This window comes from Penaeus monodon, chromosome 5 (genome assembly GCF_015228065.2).
Source record: "Penaeus monodon isolate SGIC_2016 chromosome 5, NSTDA_Pmon_1, whole genome shotgun sequence".
NCBI classification, from domain to species: Eukaryota; Metazoa; Arthropoda; class Malacostraca; order Decapoda; family Penaeidae; genus Penaeus; species Penaeus monodon.
Window position 1 is genome coordinate 10,319,185 of NC_051390.1, and position 27,168 is coordinate 10,346,352.

Genomic DNA, 27,168 nt, shown 5'->3' on the forward strand with positions numbered 1-27,168 from the left:
TGATTTTGTGCACTGTGTTACCAATTGGTAGAGTTTGTTAGTTGTATGTATTGTTGCCACTTTTAAGAATGAATATCAAGTAGACTTGAATCTGAAGAAGATAATGTTACATGAATGGCATGAATCTAGATCTATATGTATATTGAGGTTGTACTTAAATGACATTAAAAAAGATGACAAAAAACAAAAGATTTAGGGGCTAATGGAAGTCAAACTTTTCCCCCTCAGATGCGCCAGTTCTCATTGCAATTTTAATGTAAGTTTCATGCAGTGAAATGGAAGCATTTGAAAGCCATGCAAAAATTGACTGGTCAGCAGTACTGTTGTCATTTTGCAGCTGTGACATGAGCATCAAAGCTTGATTTTAACTTTATAGATTTGTGCTATGACAGATTCACTGATCTTGTTCAAAAGCAAAGAGAATTCTGCTATTTAGGAGTCCACTGTGTGCTTTCTTCACATTTTTAGCACATGGCAGTTTAAGGATGTATTGCTGTTAATTGTTCAAGCAAATGAAGACAGTTCTTTGTGAAAATACCTTACAATGAAACATGTTAGAAATACCATATGTGATCATTAGTGGATTTAATGAGATCTAGATTTGTAATAAGTTTTATAGTTTCTCAGAATAAGATGATCTATAAATTTTTATTTCCTAATGGCTGAAGTTAACTTGTTAACTTCAACCAGGATATTCCTCAGTACAGTACACCTTATTGTATTGCACTGATTTTAGATAAGAGCAACATGGAATATGATTGCTTTGTAATGACGATTTTTCAAAAGTTTTATGATGTACTTTACAATCCCTAACACTAAAAAGGTATTTCAAAAGTGTTATTCAGCCCATGGTGTTTCTGACCTGTAAAAGAGAAGCCTGTGTGATATCTTCCAAGATCATAGATTCTCTCATACATAAACATCAAGAATTCCATTCTCAGTTTGAAAAACACATCTTAGAAGTACCTGTGTATGGTGTATTTTGGATAATTTTGTATATGTGAAAATATAATTGAAATTGTTTTTATAACTGGTCAGACTGCCTATTTTAGAGGAAAACAAAAGCAAAAAATTTCAAATAAGCTTGTAGAGTTTGATTTTTATGCTCAGCAGTTTTATTTGAGTTTCTTTTTACACTTGATGCTCTGCCTTTTTGGGCTACAAAGTGTATGTGCATCCTTTTAGTGCCTGTCTGTCAGGCCTTCTTTGCCAGGCATGCGAAGGAGGCAATTTGCACGATCTGTAAGTTCTAACTTTAGTGTAAAAAGTGGCTTTTCAATGAATATCACCTATTATACAGATCTAAAATTTAATGCGGAGATTAAAATTACAGGATGAGATAAGAAAGTGGAAGCAAAAAGAAATTGGTTAAATGGAAGACGATATTATTTATTTGTCTGGAGAATTGGGTACAGTGAAAACTCTTTATAATGCTTTAGAGGCAAAATCCTTTTCCAGATTTAGCACCATGAGGTGGTGTGAATATGGTTGTTGTTTTTTTTGTTTTATTTTTCTACTGATGAAAGAATTTAAAGATTTTTGGTGTAGTTTTCATTTAGGATTTACATCAATTGCCATATGGAATTACCAGATATTGTACAACTGTGTACATTCTTGATCATGTGGGATGAAAGGACTATAAAGTTGTCCTGTTATAGATATTCCTGTATCTTATGTCAAGGAATGTTGTTAGGTCTTGTAGTATTATCAGTTCCTTTCATATAGTTACTGATAATCACCTGCTATTTCTATATATAATTTGAATGCAGATAATGCTGTTGAAATTGGGTTCATAAAGAGGTTTTGCTGTATCTTTTAAAATCTGGAATAAAGTGCTAACACTTGTTTACTCATCACTTCACTCCTCTGGAGATGCAGTGATGTGGTTCATTAACTACATTAACAAGTTATAGTAGGTGATGTAGATGTACACTTATAATGGCAAGGCTGTGTATTACATGTACTGTATGTTATGTAGAATTGTATTGTACATGTTATTTTTAGCTGTTTTTGGTTGTGTAGAAATTTTAGCTGGACTTGATAATGGGTTCTGTGTGCGTGTGTGTTTAATGGTGAAGGAATTTCTGACTTTCCTCTTCCTAATGATATTGGGCGATATACAGATTTATTTTGAATAATCTTATTTTCTTATATGATTAGTACATTTGACTCAGGGTGTATCTCCTAATCACATGGGAAGATTCTTTCAACATTCTCTAATAAGGTTGGTTTGAATATTAACATATATACATATATATATGTGTGTAGTAAAAATATCACTACTGCTCTCATTACTAATAGTTAGTAACTGAAATCCTCATAACCTACTACTTACTCCTTCTTACTAACACCTACTAACCTGACAGGACTTCTGGGCCCAGCCTGCAGAGCGTGAGGTCATCCCGCACCGCCACCTGACCAGCCCTGGTGGAGGCTCCACTTCCCCGACTGTGTCAGGGTGTCCCTTTTCCTCACGACAGGTGCAGGCATTGGTCTCTCCCACGTGTGAATCTCCCCACTCCTTTACCACTCTCCATCGCTCTCCAACCACTCAAGCCCTCATGAAGGTTCCTCCCACACCAGCCACGCCCATGTCCCCCATGGATGCCCTCCGTCGCCTCCAACTCCCTCCAGATCTCTCTCCTCAGGAAGAGGATTTAGAGGGTGGAGTTGACCTGGAGGAGGGAGTAGGGGATGAGGAAGATGATGGCGTAGAGGAACTAGGAAGTACCTAAACTGATCAATGAAATATGCAGTTTTCTGCTTCAGAAGTGAAGTGCCATTCAGCCAACATGGTTAACTGCTACAGTCCTAATAGTTTAACAAAAACAGCTGTACTGATATGCTTGATGAGTTGGTATCAGAAGCAACAGCATGAATTCATTTCAATAAATCATTTACAAAGTAAAATGATCTAGAGAGCAACCTAAATCATATATCCTAATATGCCCTCCATACAGCCATGCACAATATGGCATCTTTTATTTTTTGACTTCAGTAGAAATGGTAGACTCCCTTAAGCTGATAATTGCATCATATTTCCTGACTTCCTAAGTTCCTCTCTAGTCACCCGCCACTTTCCTACAGATTGACATATAATTTTGTCACAAGTGATATATTGTAGACAAGACTGGAAAGCTATATCATAGACATAGAAAATGGAGATGGTTTGGATTTTACTATAAGGGGATTCCTATTAATCCAAGTAATGTGGGCGTGTGGCTTGGTGTTTGGATCTGGTTTGGTGTACGCACGCTCAGCAGGGCCCAGATTGGCTGGTTGTGTGTAGACTACCTTGCATCACAAATCTTCTGCACGTACTCAGTATGGTTGAGTTTATAAACGTAAGAATATCTTAAGAACTCATTCTGGCCACTCTTTAGCAAGCTCTAAGTGTGCATAACACGAGGAATTCTTGGAATTCTTACTTTATGAAGACAGCCTCCGCTTCTCGGTACTCCCGTGGAAGAGATCATCAGCAGGGGATCAAGTTGTGCCTCTGCTTGCGTAGAAATTTTGCTAACCACTAACACATTGATGTACATTTGTGAATGTTTTATGTGGCCTAGTGCAACTGTATCTCTTTCTCTGCTTTATCATTATTGTCACAGGAACATGCTATTTGTTGGATGTTGACTGATCTGTGTTTGGCCCATGTTGCTGAGCTTAATTATTTTTACCTTTTTACAGTGATTGATTATAGTGGTTTGTATTTATATATATATATATATATATATATATATATATATATATATATATATATATATATATATATATATATATATATATATATATATATATATATTATTATTAGATGACTCAACAGAAGTTCATGAACATTATGTAATATGGTGAAAAGAGTTATGCTTAGAATTTAAACTAATCAAACACTGTCAAGTTAAGATCACAGTATAGCAATCAGAACAAATAGCTAAGTATGTTTGGTGAAACATAACTTTAACCTCACTGTCAGCTGTGTTGTATATATAAGCATACACACACACATATATATGTGTATATGTATATGTATATATATAATGTATGTATGTATGCATGTATGTATGTATGTATATATGTACAGACACACTTTTTTATTTTATTTTATTTTATCTTGTGTGTGACAAGATTCTTGGTCATTCAATCTCTCAGCTTTGTTCAAAACAATTACTGTACCTCTTCAGCTGAACTCATATAGGCTACTTCTAATCTTGTTGACTGTGAGTGAATGTTTTCTTGTTACCGCATATAGCCAAGTAACTAGTCGTTAACATAATGTACTTATGAGTGCTTGACTGGAGAAACTTTACATACTTAGGGATATAAATCAGTGAGCACAAGGAGCTTAGTCAGCTTGCAAGATCTCCAGGTCTGCATGGATATAAAAGGGCAGCCATAAGTAATTGTAGGTCAGATTAGACATCATTGATTGGGAATAGTATTATTCCCACTCTTGTTTCTTTTGCTTGTAGCTCCCATCTGTAGCATATAATACCATATTTCCTTGTGCCCATTGTGAATAACACATACATAAAGCCTTAGGTGTAAAATAGAACCTATGTATTTGTAGTGTTCACTTTGGTCAGTCACCTGAGCCTCCTAAACTGACCCACAGAGGGCACATATTCCACCAAAGTCAGTTGATCATTGTTATTTTTATTTTATTTATATATTTTTCATAGGAAGCATCTCATCAGATCGTGAAAGCTACTTGAATTTCTGCCATCTTTCTTTTCTTAGTATTTTTTATTTAAATAATATAAATAACTAATATATATATATATAGTATGACAATTTGCAATGCTAGAATTTTAAGGCATGAAAACATGGTGTGTTGAGATAGCTTCTTGACAATTTAATGTGAAAAAAAAAAAAAAACTTAGGTTGGGTCACTGTAGGAGAAGTCCACACAGCACAGTAACATACATGTAGCCACATCAGCAACTATGGATCTTAACAAATATGCCAGTAACTATTTATAGTTAAGTAAAGAATGTCTTTTAATTTAGTACTACTGTGTACTTGCTTCTTTAATAATTAAATCATTTTGAATTAGCATCACATTGTTAGTGGCATTTGTGTAAATTGTGAAATAACCATTCGTTTTTATTTCTTATTTCCTTACATTTTGCAAAATTATTACCAGTATGTCATGGAGAACTGTATATAGGAATTACAGGATGTTGAATACGATAAATATTTACGGCATGTTTCAAGTTCTGAAGATAGTGTAGATCAAATCCGTGAATGTCAAATGCATTCCAGGGACAAAGTTCCGGAGAAAGAATAGAACTTTCCTTATTGAGACCTATCGTTGCTGGTTATGTTACGATCATTGCCATAGTTACCAGCATGTGGTAAATTACCCATGATTTGAGTAAAAGTTTATGATTGCTGGTGTATACTGGAACAGTTGAAACTTGTCAGAAAAAAAAAAAAAAAATCTGAATATTGCAGAACCAGTTAGTGCTTTTTTATTTTAACTGACAGAACTGTATAAAGTAAGGTTAAATATACAGGTATACTGGTAGATTTTATGATTTTATCTCTTGAAAAAGTAGAATGGTTCTTGCATTGGTTTAGATAATGCCATACATACATTCCATTGAGGTAGTATATTGATTTGAGGGAGGAATATTGTTAAAGCCAAGGCCATTTGTAGTGGCCATTCTAGATTGAATAACAGTAGATTGTAAGGCTCATAATTGTTTATTAATGTTCATGTCCAGTCATTGTGAGAGACCAAGGAACTGTCATTCCCAGTTTCATGGTTATACCTTAAGTAATTAAGATGACTGAAGCAACCATTTGCATTATTTCTGAAAATTTTTAGTTCAAATGCCTCTTGAGATGTAATACTTTATGGGTGAATTTTTGTGTATTTTTGTATTTCAGTTACACATGTATGTACAACTCCTCTGGCAAGTCATGTATTTAAGTGCCTGTCTATTTGCATTGCAGGCGCTTACACAAACTTTATCAATGTTGATACCCAGGTGTGAGCAAAATACATTATTACATAGAATAAATTGTATTTTCATTTATATATGAGCCCTCCACTGCACATTATCTAAGAAAAAAAAAAAAAAAAAAAATCAGAAGGTTAAAAATAAATAAAGTGGTGATATTCATGCTGATGAAAATAGTAATTTTCTTTTTGAATGCCCCAAAATCACTTTTATGATTTTTCTTTGCATTTCTTTGCACATATAACATTTTGTCATTTAACTAAAAGGTATAAAGTACTATTATATAACCTCATCCAACTTTTTTTTTTTTTTTTTTTTTTTTTGGGGGGGGGGGCTTCAGCCTACCTTTCGTTGTTTTATTCTCACTGAATAGATACTGAAAGTTTTAATATTATGAGAATGTGACTCTTGACCATTTTTTAATATTCAGAAGCTTGGGGAAATTCTTTTCAATTTAAAATTATTTCTTGTATTATCTTTACCTGAGGCCCAAGTGACAGGAATGTGCAACCATGAAAAATTTGACTGAAGGCCAGGGCAATGGGAATAACTCGCTATGAGTGCACAAAGCTCTTGGAGGAGGATCACTCAATGAGCATTTAAGAAGGGGGTATTGCATTATTTCCTCTAGTAAACAAGGGTGAACTGTACCACCCATAAACCAGGGCACTATTTCCATGCTCAGGATCTTATTCCTGCCCACTGTGACCGGGATGCAGGGTGCGTTACAGAAAATTTAATACAAAAACATTTAAAAAATAACACCATAACAAAAATGTTTATGAAGAAAAATGCTTACCCAGAAAAAGGGAACCTTGCACAGGGGAGGCAGTCTTCATACTGTACATGAGTGTTCAGGCCTACAAGCCACACACGCAGAAAGAGTCACCATTCAAGTAAGCCTAAGCCAGGATTTGGGACAGTGAGGCACTCAGATCAAATGGGTTAAGTCATATTTTTTCTTTGAAATTTGAACACTTACCAGGTATTTTAAAATTCTCAAGAGTATTTATCCAACATTTCTGGAAAAGAGAAGCATATAATATAAACAAAACAAGCAACAATGGTTCCTAATACCCAGAATGAGAATTGGATCTAAATACTTGTTAGTAATATTGAGGTTATAAATAAAAGTACTTTATATATATTTATATTACTTTCATAGAAAGAAAAATATACACATGCACTGCAAATTGAAATTAATGAATTCAACCTCACAGCTCCTATGCAAGATTATTTAGTTTAGATTTCACAAGTATTTTCTTACCTGGATATAGTAAAGGCTTGTAGGTACCCATTATTCTGCTTTTGTCAATTTTTCCATTACTTTTTTATTTTAGATTTATTTATGGTTCTTTACATTCAAATTCTTAGGTTAATAAAAAATATATATATTTCTTTTATTACAGTGTTCACTTATAATTGAAAATTACCTGGAGAGCTGTGTGTGGTGAGAAATATAATGAAGATTTTTATTTTATTTTATATACTTATTTAAATATCAAATTACATTCTAGGGGAGATGTAATATCTGGACAAAAAAAACAAAACTATTTACAGCACATGGTCTGCTCAATGAATCTTAAGATTCACTTCAAATGGAGTTATTGGCAGACACTGTCACCAGAGAGTCTATAGTAACAGATGTATTATGTCCACCTGGCAGTGTCAGGCTAGCCAGTCTTGTAGGTTTTGGACTATACAACTTGAATATTGTGTATCTCTGGCAGTGGCGTCAGTCCACTGGGCAGGACAGTGTCTAGTGTTTTCATTCCAGCTCCCACACAAATATTTTAACAGTTGTGGCAAGTCAATCTATAACTCTCACTTGTATCTGCAGACAGTTTGCTTGTGTGGACATAGTTTTCATGATTGAGATATGAAGCAGACAACACAACACAGCAAGTGATAGCTATTTATCTCATCCCCCTGTATAATTTCATAAATTCTCCTTTTGTGTAACACCATCTTGCATTTCCAGTAATTTCACTTTTGTTGTACTATTGCTCACATTATGCAACTTTCATTTTTCTCCCTTTTCCTTTTTTATTTGTACACCAGATTAAAATAACACGTGCACCCACATGTATCTGTAACAATGATACAACATGAAAAGTAATACATTAAACAGTAAAACACTTTTTTATTTAGATGTAAGAAAGGTAAAATATTTAAACTTGTAAATTATTAACAAAATGTTTAGCAACAAAAACATCAGTAAAAGTTTATATTTGCAAAGAACCAAGACCTGTGGCCTGGAGCTGACAAAATCCATGTATTTATGAAGAACTGCATCATACATGGAGTTCAAAACATTGCCTTCCAGCTTTCCTGCTGTCAATTATAAGAAACAAGAAACAGCTGCACAGTTATCCTCACTTTGATCTACAATAAGACTTTACCTTAAAATCTTTATCAGTACAACCAGTTACAATAAAAATTACTAGCCAAAATATCTTGAACACAAGAATATTCGAAACTGCATACATAAACTGCTGCTTTTGACTTAACTAAAATCACTACAATTTTTCTAAGCAGATTTCCATAGAAATATAATACATTTGAGCAAGGGATTGACGGACCATACTAGTTTAAAAAAAGAAAAATCCATATTCAGTAACACCACCATGATAAGAATGGGAGTTAAACCTTTTTCTTCCCAAATTTGATTTTTTTCATGATCAACGACAGAACAAGAATTTGATGATAACTGCAACGCTAAAGAGGATTCTCCCGTAAGTATCACTGGAGATGAAATTGCTACATTCATGACTAGACAGGCAGTGAATTTTCTTGTGATGAAGCATTGACAACAATAATTTTATATCAAATGACACTGATTTTTTGCTGTTAAGTACATTTAATACAAAATTTAAACCTTCTTTGATATTTCTGTTTCCAAGATATGTCAGTTAACTGTTTATCAAAATCATTAGAATTCTTGATTATCTTTTACTACAGTAGTTAAAAATGACATATTTATATATATATATATATATATATATATATATATATATATATATAATATATATATATATATATATATATATACATACATGCATACACACACATACATGCATACATACACACACACATGCATACACACACACACACATGCATACACACACACACACATGCATACACACACACACACACATGCATACACACACACACACACATGCATACACACACACACACACATGCATACACACACACACACATGCACACACACACACACACACACACACACACACACACACACACACACACACACACACACACACACACACACACACACACACACACACACACACACACACACACACAAATATATACAACAAGACCTCATTCTCTTTGGGAGTCTTTAGTGTCTAATAAATCCACAAATGATCTTAAATACTTCTGGGAATTAAGAATTCATATCACTTATTGGGATTAAAATAATAATCTATCTCCACCAAGATAACTTCTTCTAAAAAGTCTGAAATACAAGCACTAGTATAGGGATTACCTTTAAAAATGAAAATCATGATAAACTTGCATGTGACAGTCCATGTTCCCCTGTCTGTCTCCATTGCTGCACCTCTGGCCACTCCTCTGCACTAGACACAGCACACTTGCCCTGATGTGGCTCATGCTAGATTATTCAACAGAAATTTAATGGGTTTCTGCAGAGATGGCATATGGTACCAGCATCTCAAAAACGTGTATTGAAAAGGAAGGGGATTATCTACAAGACTGACCTTTTCTTTTATAGTAAATATTTTGGTATCAACTACAATCTGTGCTCCCATGTATCTGTGTAATGGTCTTAAGAATAAAAGTCTTACTGTATATAAATATCATAACCAAGTATATGTGTATATATATATATATATATATATATATATATATATATATATATATATATATATATATATACTAGCAATCATTCGGTATTTTTGTTTATCTTAAATTAACCAAATGATAATACTGAAAAACTTAGTTTCAAAGCCTGTGAATGTAGACTACTGAATAAAACAGTTTGCGTAACAGAGATAATTTGTTTTCATGGAGTTTCCTCTGAATTTCATATTAATATAATATGTAACTGCAGTTCTTTACACTGCTAATTAATCCTGAGTAACAGAATGTTACTCCTCATCCCATGTACTAAAGAACAAATTCTGGTGCTACTTAAATACAACTTCAATATCTCTTTTTCTAAATAACTTTCCACATGACATTCTTTAAAAAATAAATCTGTATTACCAAACTCAAAAAAGTGACTATACTCTTCTAAACTTACAATGGCATCAAAACTGCATTATCCAGCTGCTCTCAAATTCAGACTTGCAGGCCTTTGCTGCGCAGGAAAGCATCATGTGTTGGATCACGGCCTAAGAAATCTCTAAGTAAATCTGCAGCGTCCTTTGATCCACCTGGCTGAAGAATCTTTGTACGATAATCAGTCCCTACTGCAGGGGTCAAGATGCCTTCTTTCTTGAAGCGACTCTCATACATGTCCATGGAGAATACCTCACTCCACTGTGGGTGCAAGAGTTTCATATTTAAGACAAGGCTACATGAAAATGTCAGGCATACATTCTGCTTACACTTGTACGCTTCAACCAACTCTTATCCAACCATGTAGCACTGTTTTAACTTAACTAAATTCACATTCATCCTCTTACCAGATAACCATAATACTGTGCATCATAACCACCAGCAAGATGACCAAAGTTGGCTGGCATGTTGGTATTTGGAATGGGTTCGATGTCCATAATATCACGATACGTTTGAGCAAACAAGGACTTGGTGTCTGCTTGCCCTCTTGTATGGATTGCTTGATCAAAGGTTCCCAAAATGATCTGACGCAGGTTAAAGCCACCAGCGTTTGCCTTTCGTGACTTCTGCAGCCTTTCTACTATTTCATCAGGCAAGGTCTCACCAGTCTATTGAAAAAAAAATTGGAGACCTCCTTTAACTTATAGTTACCAAATATATCTAAGAATTTATTATACAGCACCAATACCTAGCTATCTTTCTTAAAATACCCTATCTCCATCTTAAATTGATTGACAACAAGCTCACACTACCTTATAATGACCAGACATAAGGGCAAGAGGTTCCTTCTCCCAAACCCAGTTCTCCAACATCTGTGATGGTGCTTCCAGGAAATCACGTTCTACACGAGTTCCAGCAAACATGGCAAATGTTGCACGAGAACAGATGTGGTGCATCACATGACCAAACTCATGGAAGTATGTCTCAACCTTTAGGAGAAAATATACAGATGTCAAAATAAGAAAAGATAATAAAATGAGCTCTAGAAATAACCGATACAAAAGTGCATCTACTAAAAACTGTGTTTGATATAAATATACAAGTTAACAAAAATGTCAATTTACAACTTATAACCTCTCTTGAAGCATACTCCTATTACAGTTGTTTTTACACACTTGGGACAGCTTTAATGGGTTCCCCAAGTGTCAACTACATTCATATCTCAAACTATTTTTCTTATTCCTTTCTTATACATTACATTCATAAATCATGTTCAAAAATATTATCTTCATAATCCCTGTAAGCATTTCTCTGCATTTATAATTCCTTAAAGAAGCAATCAAAGAAAAATACACAGAACTTTCTGTAGTATCAAATAAATTAATCTTATTCAATCTCATTTCTTTTCTGACTCTGCTTCAAATCAAAAAATAAGTCACATTAAAATACTAACCTCTGAATGGTCCAAGAGAGCTGGCTTGTCTTTGGTAGGCTTAGTAAAATTGCACATCATTGCACAGACTGCAACCTAGGGAGAGGATACATAAAAAAGAATAGTCATACAAGCACACTAACGTTTATTAAGTTTATAAATGGTGAAACATTCTTCATAAGAGAGAATGACATTTAACACAGGAAAAATTTGTCTGAGCTTTCTAACTACAGCAAGACATGAGATTAAGGTCCAGTTCAATTTACGAAATCTGTTTTATCTTCTCTGGGAACATCATTTAGCTGATCATTTGAGATGGTGTTAATAATAAACAATCAGTAACTATGGGAGAGATGATGATGAAAAAAGACCAAGAGCAAGCAAGATGATAGATTTAACACACTAGAAAAAAGAAAAAAAAAAATCAGAAAAACATACTGCACCACACTCTAAAATCTCTGTCTTATCAAACCAGAATTTCTATTTGGAATAAATGACATTAGGGACATAAGAATACACACCACAGGGTCAAGCTATTTCTTTGTTGATTCACACCCTTTTTACTCATGCGATGTACCAGCAACAGGGTGAAAATGTGATCGCTTACTGCTGTTTACAGGTAAATATGTTAGATAAATAATTACCATACAATTAAAACTTTAACTCATATGAACAATGTATTTAGGGTTTTTTTTTTTTTTTCTCTCTCAATTCATCCAAAAGAGAGCCTACAACTTCAAATTTTGCATACTCATATAATTTTTCTGTGTGTGTGTGTGTGTGTGTGTGTGTGTGTGTGTGTGTGTGTGTGTGTGTGTGTGTGTGTGTGTGTGTGTGTGTGTGTGTGTGTGTGTGTGTGTGTGTGTGTGTGTGTGTGTGTGTGTGTGTGTGTGTGTGTTTTTTGGGGGATCATTCCAGTTGTACATGCATATATTCAAGCCAAAAGCTTCTATAATGACATTTACCCATTGATATCAGTTAGAACATGTCCAAGGCATGTTTAATGTAATGAATAAGAATATACATAAATATGCTTTAAATAGGTGAATATAAGGTAAACAAAAACACAACAAAAATCCAGATATGAGTAATGGTATGCATCAAATATAACTTCGCATGAAACTTCCCAGAAACAAAAATATAACAACAGAGCATTCTATTTGTCCTACCATGACAGCAGACAGCATGGTGACCCTGTCATGCCACCCTGTGTTCTCCCTGCTCTCTCCAATCAATTGTTTGCAATGGAAGTGTACTAAAATGAGCTAGGTTCAGTTATTGGTGTTTTCTGTTTGCATTATGCATCTTATAGTTTACTCAAAAACAACAGGTTTTAATGACTTCTTTTTTATCTTTATTTTATTTATTTACTTATTTATTTATCTATTTTTGAGGAAAAAATAATGACTATGAGGACATAAATAGAAATTTACACTTTTACACACACATGATTTTTTCCTGAAAAATGAAGGTTAAAAAATATTGGGTGATGACATTTTCTTTCTTGACCCCTTGGATTCTGGTACTTCACTGCCCGCACATGGCCCCAAGTCTGGGCAGTCGGATTACTTGAGTGGCCACCCCCACGGGTGTGGCTTGTAGGCCAGCTGTACACAAGCACTTGTGTATGCTGTGAAGACTTCTTGCCTCCCACTTGCAATGTTATCTCTCTCTGCATAAGCATTTTTTTTTTTTCTTTTTTCAATGTTATCTCTCTCTGCATAAGAATTTATTTATTTATTTATTTATTTATTTATTTATTTATTTATTTATTTATTTATGTATTTATGATTTTTTTTTTTTTTTTTTCAATGTCCATATTTATCTGATAAGCAGTATCCACATGGTAATAGACTGTTTTCCATGAACCAACTCCATATCATCTCTGCAATAATAACAATACTCAGTCCATTACTTAGTGCAATAATAATAACAATAGATAATTTTATTTGTGTAATTTTTTATAGTTTTTTGTAATATTAAATTTTCTGTAATACAACCTGTGCTGCCAGTCACAGTATGCTGGAATAGGATCCTGAGCATGTATATGGTATCCTCCCACAAGCTGGTGCTCTTAAAGTCATGGCTCAGAGGTGGTACATTCCACATTCATTTACCAATGGGAATAATGCAAGAGCCACTTCCTAAATACCCATTGAGTCTAATCACTCTCCAAGAACTCTGTACACTCATGGCGAGTCATTCCCATCACCCTGGTCTTCAGCCCAAATTCTTATGACATGTTCCTGTCACCCGGCCCTCAGCCAAATTATTCCTTGATGGCATGTTCGTGCCACCTGGCCCTCAAGCCAAATTTTCTCAGGACATTAGGGTCAGTTACCTGGATTAGGTTAAAATGGAATTTAGCTATCTACAGTGGTTAATATTTTATAAGACATAAAACCAGAGCAATGTAGGCCAATTTGGAAGTCAGTTCACTTAACCCATTGCCGACAGGTGGCATGTACGCACATGCCATGGCATGGCGGGACCATCTGCCGGGGGCACGTACGCACATGTCATAGAGTATGTATGGACATGCCATGAGTTTTTTTTTGTTACAATCACAGCAAAAGATTACTTTTCTGCCAGTGAAAGTGTGATTAAGTCGGTTTTAACACTTTCTCATTTTTACCATGCAACAAACAAAAAAAAATGCAACAAACCGACGATTTCAACTCCATGATGCTGCACACTACTTATTTTATTCGGACTATAGACCGAATAATGATCAACTATGGAGTCTATATAACAACAAAAATACCCTTCAGTCTCGATTTATCAGGAAGTTTGGCAAGTAGAGACTTTAAAAAATAATGAAAACTGAAAATACAACATATCTTCGTAGTATTACAAAGAAACGGCATGGGATGCTGGTATTGCATGAGTGGTGCGCATGCTAGGGCGACGATATAAGCCCCCGGCAGCGAGGCCCCGGCCTCTATGAATGCTACCCGTCAGTTATGGGTTAACCAAGTGATTTCATTTGTTTGCCAGGCATTCCTTTCCTACGACTTATTTACGAAAGTCTGATCAAAAGTTTTTTTTACCAACTGTGGAAGGCTGTATCTCTGTATGATGATGTATGGCACACAACTTTTCTACACCATTTAGCATGCCTTGAAGAACACAGTCAACGCTACATTCAAAGTGAATACAATAACACCCAGGATTGAGCCAAAAATTTGGTCATCAAGTATATGCAGACCCCCTAGGTACAAAGAATTGAGTTCTAAAATTCAGTAAAGTTGTAACAAAAAATACAAAAGGGATAAATTCACTTTTGTGTGCAGTTAGCCAAAGACTATGGAGAAACACTGCTCAAGATCATAATCATCCTCAGCTCCTCCCTCAGTCAAAGACATATTACCCAAGAGAATATAACGGGAAGAGGGAAGGGAGGAAGGAAGGAAAGAAAGAGGGAAGAGAGGGAGGAAGGAAGAAAAAGAAGGAAGGGAAAAGCAAAAAAGAAATGAGGATATGAAGCACAAGGGCAAGAACTATAATAACCACCAGTAACAAAAAAAAGGACTAATCGTAACTGTACCTGACGGTCTCCTGTGGGCCCTTCACAGGATGGCTGAAGGGGGAAAATAGCAGCATGACCAAACTTGCCATCTCGAGGATACAAATCAAGGAAAAAGTATCCCATCTTTTCCCCTGTCTCAGCATCATTCACACGATACTGAAAAAGAAAAAAAAAAAAAAAATGGTTGCTGAAATTATGAAGTTATAAATGATTCTGTGACAACTTTTATCATAAAACATGACAAAATATATCAAAGTATTTATTTAACATTTTTCTAAACTTACCAGCTTCACATCTTCATGCCACGTGTCAGCATCAACTTCTTGGGTGAATTTAAGGCCTAGCAAAATTTGGTATATATCCAACAAGCCAGAGGTAACCTTGTCAAGGGGAAAATACTGACGCACCTGTTCATGAAAAGAAGACAAAGAAAAAGAAAATGAGAATTATGCAGAGGGTCAAATAATGCAAAATGGCAAACAATATGCCAAAAAGAGTAGCTAGTTAATAAACAAGCACCACATTTCTAGGCCTACCCATTCCATAGTGACAGAACATGGGCTAATGCTACCATGCTATAGTTTAGCCAACATAATATGGGCAATATCTCTTTGCAACACGTGGAAGAAGAAGAAGAAGAAGAAGAAGAAGAAGAAGAAGAAGAAGAGAAGAAGAAGAAGAAGAAGAAGAAGAAGAAGAAGAAGAAGAAGAAGAAGAAGAAGAAGAAGAAGAAGAAGAGAAGAAGAAGAAGAAGAAGAAAATCCTTGAAATTAAAAGAGAAAGAACAATGGAAAATTAAAGATCTTAACCATAATATGGCAAAAATAATAAGAGTATTCTTATGCATATGTATAGTTAAATACACAGACTTCACAAAAAATACAATAACAAACAAGGTCCTAACCTCATCTTGATCCACAGCAAACATTTTTTCCTCCACTTGATTCATGTAGTAACGGAAATCCCAGAAGTCCAGCTTGCCGGAGTATTCATAACTGTATTTCTCACACTGGAAAAAAATTGCAAATCCGTAAATGGCCTCCTTTACAGATGCATTCCTGTATCTAAATGGAAACAATTATTCTAATTTCAAAGGGATATTGCATCTTAAAGCATTACAAATTATTCATGCCAATACCTACTTTCTCTTTTTTCTTTTTTTCAAGCGTGCAGATTGTGTGTGTACATGACCATGTGGTTTTACATGCTTTCATTTGGTAGGGCAAACACTTATCCCTATGAAAATACATGAAAGAGCAAGTCTATTGGGTGACAGAGAAGGCAAGGGTGATTGAAGGGTGAGTGAACAAGTTAGTGTAAATGAGTGAATGAGTGAGTGAGTGAGTTGGGTGAGTGAGGTGGGTGTGAGTGAGGTAGGTGGGTGGGTGAGTGAGTGAGTAGGGTGAGTGAGTGAGTGAGGTGGATGAATGGGGGGTGGGTGAGTGAGTGGATAAGTGAATAAGTGAGTAAGTGAATAAGTGAGTGATTAAGTGAATAAGTAATTAAGTAAATGTGTGAGTGAGGGTGGGTGAATGATTGGATAAGTAAGTGGGTAAGTGAATAAGTGAGAGAGTGAGTGAGTAATTAAGTAAATAAGTAAATAAATACGTAAGTATGTAAGTAAGTGAGTGAGTGAGTGAGCAAATGGGGGAGTGAGGGACTGACCAACTGAGTGAAAGAGAGTGAGTGGTTGACTGTGTGAAAGACAGAGAATATGGGAGTGAGTGCATGAGTGAGAGAATAAGTGAAAGAAGGAAAGAGTGTGTATTGGGGAGCAACTCGGTGAATTGGAGTGAACAGATAACTGAATGTACGAAAATGCACATCAGAAGGACAAGATGAAGGGACCCAAGCCTACCTCGTCTTTCTTCAACTTCAGCATATCCTGTCGCTCCTGCTTCCACAGTGGCTGAAGCTTCTCGGACAGGCTGGAGAGGAACTCAGCAACATTCTCCGGGGTCTTGGCCATACGCTCCTCCAAGACATACGCAGCATGGTTCTTGTAGCCCAGAAGGTCAGCCTCCTTTTGACGGAGGGTTATCAGTTCCTCTAGGATGGGCGTGTTCTCTTCCATACACCTGAGATTATTTCCAGGTTATGGCTGTTCTACAGTATTTTTTCATTACGTATAATAATTGGGGTGTTACTAATCATGTTAGGTCTTACATCCTATATATTTTTTTTCCATAAAACACTACTAAAGCTTAAAGGTACCTTATTTAAATGTAACCTACACATTTCTCAATATGCTTCTGAAAAACTGAAAATTCAAATAACAATTATTTGAAGAGCTTATAATTATAATTGACAATGACTGCTAAAGTTCAATATCTAAATTTTTCTTTAAAAAAATTATAACAAGTTTTCTCTATGTAATATCAGAATGAAAATACCTGATCATATTTGTGACATATGCCTTTTCCATTTGTGAAACACACACACACACACACACACTCTCTCTCTCTCTCTCTCTCTCTCTCTCTCTCTCTCTCTCTCTCTCTCTCTCTCTCTCTCTCTCTCTCTCTCACAACCACACACATACAAACACACAATTACATACACACACACACACACACACACACACACACACACACACACACACACACACACACACACATAATCACAATCACACATACATACAATCACAATCACATACTCCCACTCTTACACACACACAAACACACATTCTCACTCTTTCTCACACACACACACATACACATACATACAATCACAATCACACACTCTCACTCTCACTCACAAACACATACACACTCACACATCATACACACACACACACACACAATCATACACACACACACACACACACACACACACACACACACACACACACAATCACACACACACAATCACACACACACACAATCACACACACACAATCACACACACACAATTACACACACACACAAACACACACACACACAATCACACTCTACCAAAAGTGTTCTAGTTCAAACTCACTTGGACTGACTGGCAGTCACCATCTGGCGTCTAGTGTCCGGCACGCGGCACTTTTTGGTGATGGGAAAGAGATGTGGGTACTTCATTGTTACTTCTAACTTATTGTCTTCTTTCTGTAAATCAATATTTATCAATACTTATTACATACTTTTTCATACACATGGCATCTCAGTTTTACCTTTCTATGCGTTTGGCTGGAAATCAGGAAGAATGTTAAACTTTAAATGTTGAAAAAAGGTCGATCCAGCATCATGCAGAAAAATGCACTGGGTTCCAACAGGCAAGCACTTTATTAAAATAGCTGAGTTAAACCTGTAAAAGTGTGTATATTAGTGTCCCCTATGGCTTCTATATTCTTTCATATTTTACAGTAACAGAAAATATGCATAATAATGATACTAGAGTAAAGAAAATATGAAACAAGCAAAATTACTGTCACATAGGCTATGTATATGCACTCTATGTAGGGGAATACCTACAGCCTGTCTAACATAAATGAGATGGAAAATACAAATAAAGCTTCTTTTGAACTCAATGCAACGGCTGCTACATGTTATCCTGCTGGACCACCACAATCACAGCTACAAATTCCCAACAAACCTTAAACTTTTTTGTACTCTTTACATAACCCACAAAAATACCCCTCAACCCTTTAAATAAGGGAAAACAAAATTATGAGAGTAATACAACATATTCACTTCTTTCTTGCCCAAATGCATATCTTTGAACACATAAGAAAACAAATCTCTAAGAAGTGATATCTTACTGTTTAAAGAAATACAAAACTATTGCACTGAAATTCTTACAAAAACATTTACAGCCCAAAGCACAAGCATCATGTCAGCCAGTCCTCTGATTTACCTGGGCTAGTTCGTTAATAAAATCGTCGGGCATCCCTGCCAGCTCCTCTCGGGTGAAGAAGAGCTTGGTATTGTCCTCGTTCAAGTTGCGCTGGAACTTGATGCTCAGTTCTGACATGCGCTTCTTGATGCTCTTCACCTGGTCCTGAATCTCGCTCGACAAATGGAGACCTATGAGGGAAGGAATCATTTAAAATTTCACTTCAATGCTTTCCCTTGATGATCCTACCCGCTAAAAATACATAAACCCCAAAAAAGGTAAAGGGAAGGAAAAAAAACAAAATATAATACATAAATAAATAAAAATTTATGAAAATACACAAAGCAATTACGTGAGAATTTAATCTTACTGCACACATAAAAACTGCATATAAGCCTTCTCGCAAACATCTTACCGTTGCGTCTTCCATGCAGAATGAGTTTGTCCACAAGCCTCTTCTGCTCGCTGCTCAAGCCCTCAACTCCAACATTTTCCTTAAATGCCACCACTCGGTCAAAAATGTCCTTTCTCATGCTGAAATTACCAAAATTATTTCATAAAGAAATAAACTGCCTTGAAACTTAGAGAAATATGTTTCTGTAAGCACAGTCATAAAAAAAATCTAAAATTATGAAATTAAAGTAGTAGAAATAAAAAAAAATAAAAGGCCGGACTTGCATCCTCCAAATGTTTATCTCCTTACAACAATTATTCCAATATTTCAATTAACAAAGCTGCATTCCAGTGGGACAAAATATCAATCTATGCTCTATCTGGAAATTAATTCAAGATCATGGAAACCTCTAATAACATGGAAAAATAATTTTCACTAAAACAGTACACTCCAGATCCCAAAACCTTAATAATATAAAATGTTAAGGGAACTCAAGTCATACATCATCAGGGATTTTAATCTAATATTTAACCAAAGTAATGACACTAACAGACTGAATAAGAGGGATCACACTGCAGGAATTATATACAAAAACATATTCATATGATCATCATAACAATAAAATGAAACATTCAAATTAAATGCAGTTCTACACACAAAAATAAATCACAGTATTTTCATACAACAAGTCATAGGGATAACAAATTTGGTTTATCAGGATTTTACAATACCTGTCCACAGTGACACTATTATCCACACCGAATTAAGACTTATCTAATTTGCTGCTTAAAATAACACAAAGAAATAAAAAATAGGTCATGCTTTTACACAATTCTCTCACCAATGTGGATGGTTGATACCTTGCAACTTCCCAGCAGCACACGCACAATACACAACACAATGTTACAAATCTCAGATTATGTGAAAAGGGACCCTAGCTATGTATTCTTTTCCTTCTTTATGAGGATTATAACAATGTTCTCCTTTTTCTTGATGTTCTTTCTTTTGGATTTTAAAGTGTTATTTCAAACCTTGTGTCACATGCTTTAATTTGAGCTGAAGTTGCATGTAACAAATCTAGGCATAAAAATATAAACAAATAAATAAATAAATAAATAAATAAATAAATAAATAAAACAAAAAACAATAAAACAAAAAGACACTCTTATAAATCAAGATAAGAGAGAGAGAAAAAAGGAAATACCTCATTTCTACATCGAACTCCTCAAGTTTCTGTTCAGCTTTGCTTGAAGCTTCACGGACAGCTTTATCGGTTGCAGCATGTTGGGGAAAGTCCAGTGGTGATCCAAAGGTTGAGCGTTCATTCATCAGGTCTGCTAATTTCTGTCACAACAATAACAAATGTCAGAATATTTTGGCAGACTGTTAGGCAAACAATTTGTCATTAAAACAGCAAATGTCAAAATTTTAGATAAATAATTTTAGCTTTCTTTTTGGAAAGTCTCGCCTGCTACTCCAGACATGGCCAAACCTTCAGAGTTTCCATGAATATAACCTTCTCTGATTGGGTTTAGGTTCATGATTTAATGGTTTATATAAATCATATAAATCCTTTATTATAGTTTCAGATGTGAGCATTACTTATTTAGCCTATGCTAAATCTGTGATATATTTAACCATATCATCTAAGTCTTCTGAACAAAAATGCGTAAATTATTTTCCATCAGCAACTTACAATAAATCTACCACTTTACCTTAATGACATTGTCATAGCTAACAGTGTCCAATGGCAGTGAGCCAACAGCGTCATACGATGCGCGTTGTTGTGAGATGAGTGCATCTGTCTGTTTTTCGATGTCGTCTGGAGTGACACGCCGAAAATCGTACAACCCGTTGATTCCCTGAGGTGTTGGCATGATGGTGGTTACCTGTAGATGTGAACAATCATTAAAAAGGTGTGAATGTAAAATAATAACAACAACAACAACAACAACAACAACAACAACAACAACAACAACAACAATAATAATAATAATGATAATAATAATAATAATAATAGTAACACATGAATAATGATAATTAAAGAAAGAAAGAAAGAAAAAAAAAGGAGCTTGAGGCAGAATCCATGCTGTGGAATACTGGGGCGCAAACAATAGCTCAGGCTATAGTATCCCAAAAGTTTATCTTGACACCTATAAAAAACAAGCCAATGAATAGAAAAAAATAAATAAATAAATAAGAAGAAAACAATAACAATAATAATAATAACAATAATAATAACAATAACAATAACAATAACAATAATAATAATAATAATAATAATAATAATAATAATTTATTATTGTTTTTTAATTATAAAATAAAACAATAACAATAATAACAACAATAATAATAACATCAACAATAACAATGATAATGACAATACAATAAACCGTATTCATATTGACAAATGTAGAAAAGGTATGAATGAGAATGAATATCTTCACAATACAAGAGATGCATTTGACCGGTTTCGAATGCGTCTTCGTCAGAGATACATATATTTCTGATGAAGACACAATCGAAACCGGTCAAATACATCTCTTGTATTGTGAAGATATTCATTCTCATTCATACCTTTTCTACAATACAATAACAATAACGATGATAATAATAATAAATTATTATTATATTAATCATAACAATAACAACAATAAATTATTATTATATTAATTATAATCATAATAATAACAATAACAATAACAATAACAATAACTATAACAATAACTATAACTATAACTATAACTATAACTATAACTATAACCATAACCATAACAATAATAATAATAATAATAATAATAATAATAATAATAATAATAAAGTTTCCCATCCTTTTCAATAGAAAATGGGTTAGCTAATTCCCCATAGAAAACAGAATGAGAGGGTAACTTTCTTAAAAGATCATCATTTTCAACAATTGAGTAAACTATACACTATGCAGAACCTATATAATTACACGGATTAATGAATCCTTCAGAGAAAATAAAATTCAACAATTTCTTTCATGATTAAAAAACACATATTTTAATCCTCCCTGAAAATCTTAGATTCACAAACTTTTTTGAAACATGTGATCCTACTATTTTAAACATTTCCTTACAGTGCTTTTACACCTGATGAGACTAACCTTGTCTAAGTCTTTTTTATTCATAACAAATCTCTTCCTTTCTTTCTGTATGTATCTCAAACCTAACTGATATTTCTCATCCAATGTTGTGATTAACCCATTGAATATGTGGTCTCTTAAAGTATATGCAGATTTTGCAAAGAAATGATGTCACTAAGGATCCTGCCAATCCAACATCCCTCAGGCAGTACTGAGAAAGTTTCATTAACCCACTGACGTCAGGAAAGCACATATACATGCCATATCTACGGCGATTTTACTGTTAATTTTATTTACACATAGACAGATCCACAAGAACTTTGTCACCATAGTTAATGATTATCCCATTCCCATTCCTTGAACTCTTGAGATTTTTCTTTCCCAAGTCTTTAAATATTATTATTATCATTATTATTATCATTATCATTATTATTATTATTATTCTACCATAATTATTATCATTATTATTACTATTACTATTATTATTAATATCATTATTAATATTATTATTAATATTATTATTATTATTATTATTATTATTATTATTATTATTATTATTATTATTATTATTATTGAAATCATGGTTATAATACTTTATTAAAACTAATAGGAATAAAAAAACAAAATAAATATTTCCAAAAATCAAGAAAAACTGTGAACAGACGAGATCAAATGGGAGTAGTCATTAACTCCTTGGTGACTAACTTCTTGTTGAGCCATCTATGTGTTAAAAAAATAATAATAAAATAAAAAATAAATTCCCGGTGGATATATCATGCATAAATAGGTTAATCTCGCAGTACCAATAATGGCACCCTAAAAAACTCATATAGTTGTTTCTGTGGCATCTTTTCCTTTACCCCCCACCCCCACCCCATCCCCTAACCTCATTCAAATCCATACCCTTGTCCAAGATAATAGTTCAGAGAGAAAGCACCAGTGTAAGTCCTCTGCAGACGGGACATTGAGGGGAAGAAAGCAAAAGGAAAAATGTTCTCGTATGAAATTTCTATTTTCTAACAATAATTTTTTTTTTCCAAATTGGTTGACAGGCTTAGGTTTTGAAAATGAATTAATTACTACAGGTTTTCAAAAATATATAAATAATAGAAAGCCAAAATTAAACACCTGTTAATGCCCAGTTTGATTATATAACTTACTTTGATTTTCATTGACTGCTTTTATTCTGTGGACCTGTTCTCCCATATTTCCTTTTTCAGGTACTAAACCATTCATCATTCTGAATAAATCAGTGAATTATAAAAAAAAAAAAATTCATCAAAGCTGGAAAAAACAGCTACTTAAGACTTAATTAGCCTAGCCACCTGACTGCCATATCTTATCGTTTTTTCATCTAATTGGTATAATTACAGCTTTGGCCATATGTACGATGCAGAGGGTAAAATCTACATAAAATTAACAGGACGTATTCTTCTTTCTTTTAAGAAACAGTTATTGCAATTTGAAAATGAAAGATAAAAAGGTAAAACTAGGTATTCATTGATAGGAAAGTTATGCAGGAATAGAGGAAAATGGTACTGAAGAACACATGAAACAATTATTAAATATTTCATTAAGGGAGGCTTCTTTCACTGACAAAACATTTTGCTATCAATGCAGTTTATAATAGGTTTAGTTCACAATAACCAATTATACCAATAAAACTTGGAGAGCAGAGACAATATTGGATTGGTTCCTTAAATTTGAACTTTGACGAAGCACCAACGGACACAGAAGACTTCACTGATGAAGCACCAACGGACACAGAGACTTCACTGATGTCATGGGACTGCATCCCTCTTGATTAATGGGCTTGTGCTTGTAGAGATCATTTTATAGGGCAAAAACTGATATTACGATAATATTCTTGTAGGTGACAGAAAATTGCAGTTGTTGGTACAAGAAATTAATCTGCACACAAACAGAAATGCCACAAATAAAGGAAAAAGATCACGGAAAGTGCCGCTCGTAGCCAAAGTCCAGTCAGTGTTCCCAAGTTTCAGCTCTATCTTGCCGTACGTATTGAGGTGAAGACATTGTTTCCCAAGGGGTAATGGGGGGTAGATTAAACCTCCCTTCTGGTGAAGACAATGTTTGCAGGGTGGGTGGGAGGGGGGTTGTTGGAAGGAAGAAGCCTCTAACACAAAGTACATATGCCAGAGCATTTTATATTGCCTTCCTCACCTGTCAATGGTTATGTCATCAAAGAAATGTCTCAAAAATCATAAATCAATTCAGTTCATCTACCGTTTTAACTTCTACAGCGATATGACCACGGAATTAAATGTTAATCTGATTATACCACGTCCTCTAAAACCTTCCGTGCGACAATTTTAGAAAATAACATTAGCAATATTTCTAGTCTAGGCCTATGTCATTCCTACACATACGGCCAACTCCCCACATTTATTTCTGCTAACTAATCACATTTAGTCCAATATTTTTAAGTCAGGTCCTACAACCCTCTTCATAAAAACCCTTCGACTTCATCAAATACTTCATAAAGAATTCTACATAATTACAAAATCGAAATCATATTGAGTACCGCAAGCCGTAGCAGGAAAAAAAAATTACACTTACTGATATCTGTCTTCTAAAAACTGTCAAAGGTGTTCTAGTGAAGGAAAATTGTCTGGTCTTCGGAAGAACAGATGTACACCGTCTGATCGTCCCCGAGAAGAGAGATAATCGACTAAAGGCACTGAATAAAACGACAGTCATCAAAGAGGTGTTGCTAGAGCAGACGCTGGCAAGGGAAACAGAAACTTGCCGCGTCCGGTTGTGATTGCGGTGGCTTCAACTCTATATGTTTCCTTTTATTTTGCTTCTGTGAGGTTCTACAAGCCCAAATATTATTCTTAGATATCAATAATTATTTAAAATATTTGTTTTCGTATATATTTTGAGATTTTAATGATGCAGAAGATCCAGTTTGTAAGTCGACGTCGATCAAAAATCAAAGGATACGGATACATTATTACTATAGAAACAAGTGACTCGAGAGATGCGCAAGAGAGTGCTTGTCATCACACGCGCTATATTCTTATACGTGCGAAATAAGACTAAATGTTATACCTTAATGGTTCTTTGGGAAAGTAAAACTCTTGAACAATTTAAAGCATGCTTAATCTACTTCTTTACAATTAGCTAATGAGCGGATACTGATAATAGCTGAATCACCATGAATGACTTCATTCATAAAGTTATTCCAACTCATGTTTTCAGTACCGTATTAATTTTAGAATTTCATCAGGTTATTTTTCTGTGATGGCGATGACATACATTTTGATTTTAAAAACGTCTCAAATTATCGATTTTCTTTATTTCACGAACTAGTCAGAAAATCCGGACTTAATTTTCTACAATAGTTGACATCATTTCACATTCTTAATATTTCACAAATTAGTATTTCACAAATGCCAGATATATATATATATATATATATATATATATATATATATATATATATATATATATATATATATTATATATACACGTAATATATATATATATATATATATATATATATATATATATATATATATATAGAGAGAGAGAGAGAGAGAGAGAGAGAGAGAGAGAGAGAGAGAGAGAGAGAGAGAGAGAGAGAGGGGAGAGAGAGGAGAGAGAGAGAGAGAGAGAGAGAGAGAGAGAGAGAGAGATTCATTTCGTTAATAATGACATATTCTGTCTTAACATACAACACTTAAATATTTTTGTCATAATAAAAAAAAATCGATAAGATAATAAGAAAGAAAAAATGAAATGGTGATCCTCGAACAGACGAAAAATATAAATGGCTAATTTAGCATGTTTAGATGTATCTTTCAACACGAGAAAAAAATCGACTGCTGTTTTGTCACACACAACACTTGCATTCAGATATTTTAGACCAAGTGCGTTCAAAGCTGTTCTCTCAGGCTATACTATGACTAATTGGTTAATTAACTGTTGTGTTAGTTAGGTTTAAAGTTCGCTCATCAAATGTTTACATTATTTCAAACTTTCATATATAATTCAAGTACCGGTATGTTCCCGGGGAATGCACTACAAACATATGATAAAACTGCAATAACGTGAAATTGTCGACGTTTATGCTATAGAGGAAACCTTAAACTAACGAAGTATTTAATAAATCTTTTAAGGCAATCAATCCGAGAGCGCATTTGGACGCGCATGCATCAATTTGCATTTATATCCACGTACACGCATTTACATTAGCCACGTGGATGGATTTTTTTTCAGTATTGCGGTGAAGATAAGGGTTATCAGTGACGGCGCGAAATTACGTAGATATCATTTTCGCGCGAAATTACGTAGATATATATATTTTTTATTCAGTTTCTTTATTCAGATTTAGCTGCGTGTAGATACATGGTATAGGTAGTAGGTACGTATGAGTGTTGTATAACGATACTTATAAGAGAGAGAGAGAGAGAGAGAGAGAGAGAGAGAGAGAGAGAGAGAGAGAGAGAGAGAGAGAGAGAGAGAGAGAGAGAGAGAGAGAGAGAGAGAGAGAGAGAGAGAGAGAGAGAGAGAGAGAGAGAGAGAGACTAAGGGAAGATGATCAATCAAATTGTCATCCTCGCCATATGCATCTCCTCCAATCTCAATCATGATCTTCAGGAATTTATCAATTTAACCTTTACTTATTCA

At 34.4% G+C, this 27,168-nt stretch overlaps 2 protein-coding genes across 5 annotated transcripts in view; one reads left to right on the forward strand and one right to left on the reverse strand.

Annotated features, from left to right (window-relative positions):
- Positions 1 to 6,026, forward strand: part of LOC119572961 (protein Fe65 homolog) — a 37,003-nt gene extending 30,977 nt beyond the window's left edge. For 2 of the 3 annotated variants that reach the window (XM_037919922.1, XM_037919920.1), the window contains 2 exons: positions 229 to 256; positions 2,367 to 6,026. The gene's annotated coding sequence lies outside the window, so the exon portion shown is untranslated. The remainder of the gene's footprint in view (positions 1 to 228; positions 257 to 2,366) is intronic. The other variant, XM_037919921.1, reaches the window with a different exon arrangement.
- A 1,403-nt stretch (positions 6,027 to 7,429) lies between these two features.
- Positions 7,430 to 25,278, reverse strand: LOC119572960 (thimet oligopeptidase-like). Of its 2 annotated transcripts, none has more exons than XM_037919919.1 (15): positions 25,093 to 25,233; positions 21,122 to 21,295; positions 20,611 to 20,750; positions 19,428 to 19,546; positions 19,034 to 19,203; positions 18,173 to 18,285; positions 17,052 to 17,271; positions 16,098 to 16,202; positions 15,478 to 15,600; positions 15,212 to 15,349; positions 11,686 to 11,760; positions 11,045 to 11,221; positions 10,640 to 10,900; positions 10,255 to 10,493; positions 7,430 to 8,056 (listed from the first exon to the last, which is right to left on the reverse strand). In XM_037919919.1, the coding sequence occupies exons 1-14, from the start codon at positions 25,231 to 25,233 to the stop codon at positions 10,293 to 10,295; spliced, it is 2,157 nt and encodes a 718-aa protein (XP_037775847.1). In that variant the 3' UTR covers positions 7,430 to 8,056; positions 10,255 to 10,292. The 2 variants fall into 2 exon arrangements, 1 of the variants encoding a protein (XP_037775847.1); XR_005228748.1 differs by lacking the exon at positions 7,430 to 8,056 and adding an exon at positions 9,721 to 9,824 and having other exon boundaries at positions 9,875 to 10,493; positions 25,093 to 25,278.
- Between the last annotated feature and the right edge of the window lie 1,890 nt (positions 25,279 to 27,168).

Excerpts from the sequence above, each read along its gene's own strand:
- LOC119572960 (XM_037919919.1), bottom strand. The coding sequence starts at position 25,233 with ATGACTGTCGTTTTATTCAGTGCCTTTAGTCGATTATCTCTCTTCTCG. Across the intron at positions 11,761-15,211 it reads GGCCCACAGGAGACCGTCAG|GTTGCAGTCTGTGCAATGAT; the intron begins GTACAGTTACGA and ends TCCTCTCCCTAG. Across the intron at positions 10,494-10,639 it reads CACAGTATTATGGTTATCTG|TGGAGTGAGGTATTCTCCAT; the intron begins GTAAGAGGATGA and ends TTGCACCCACAG.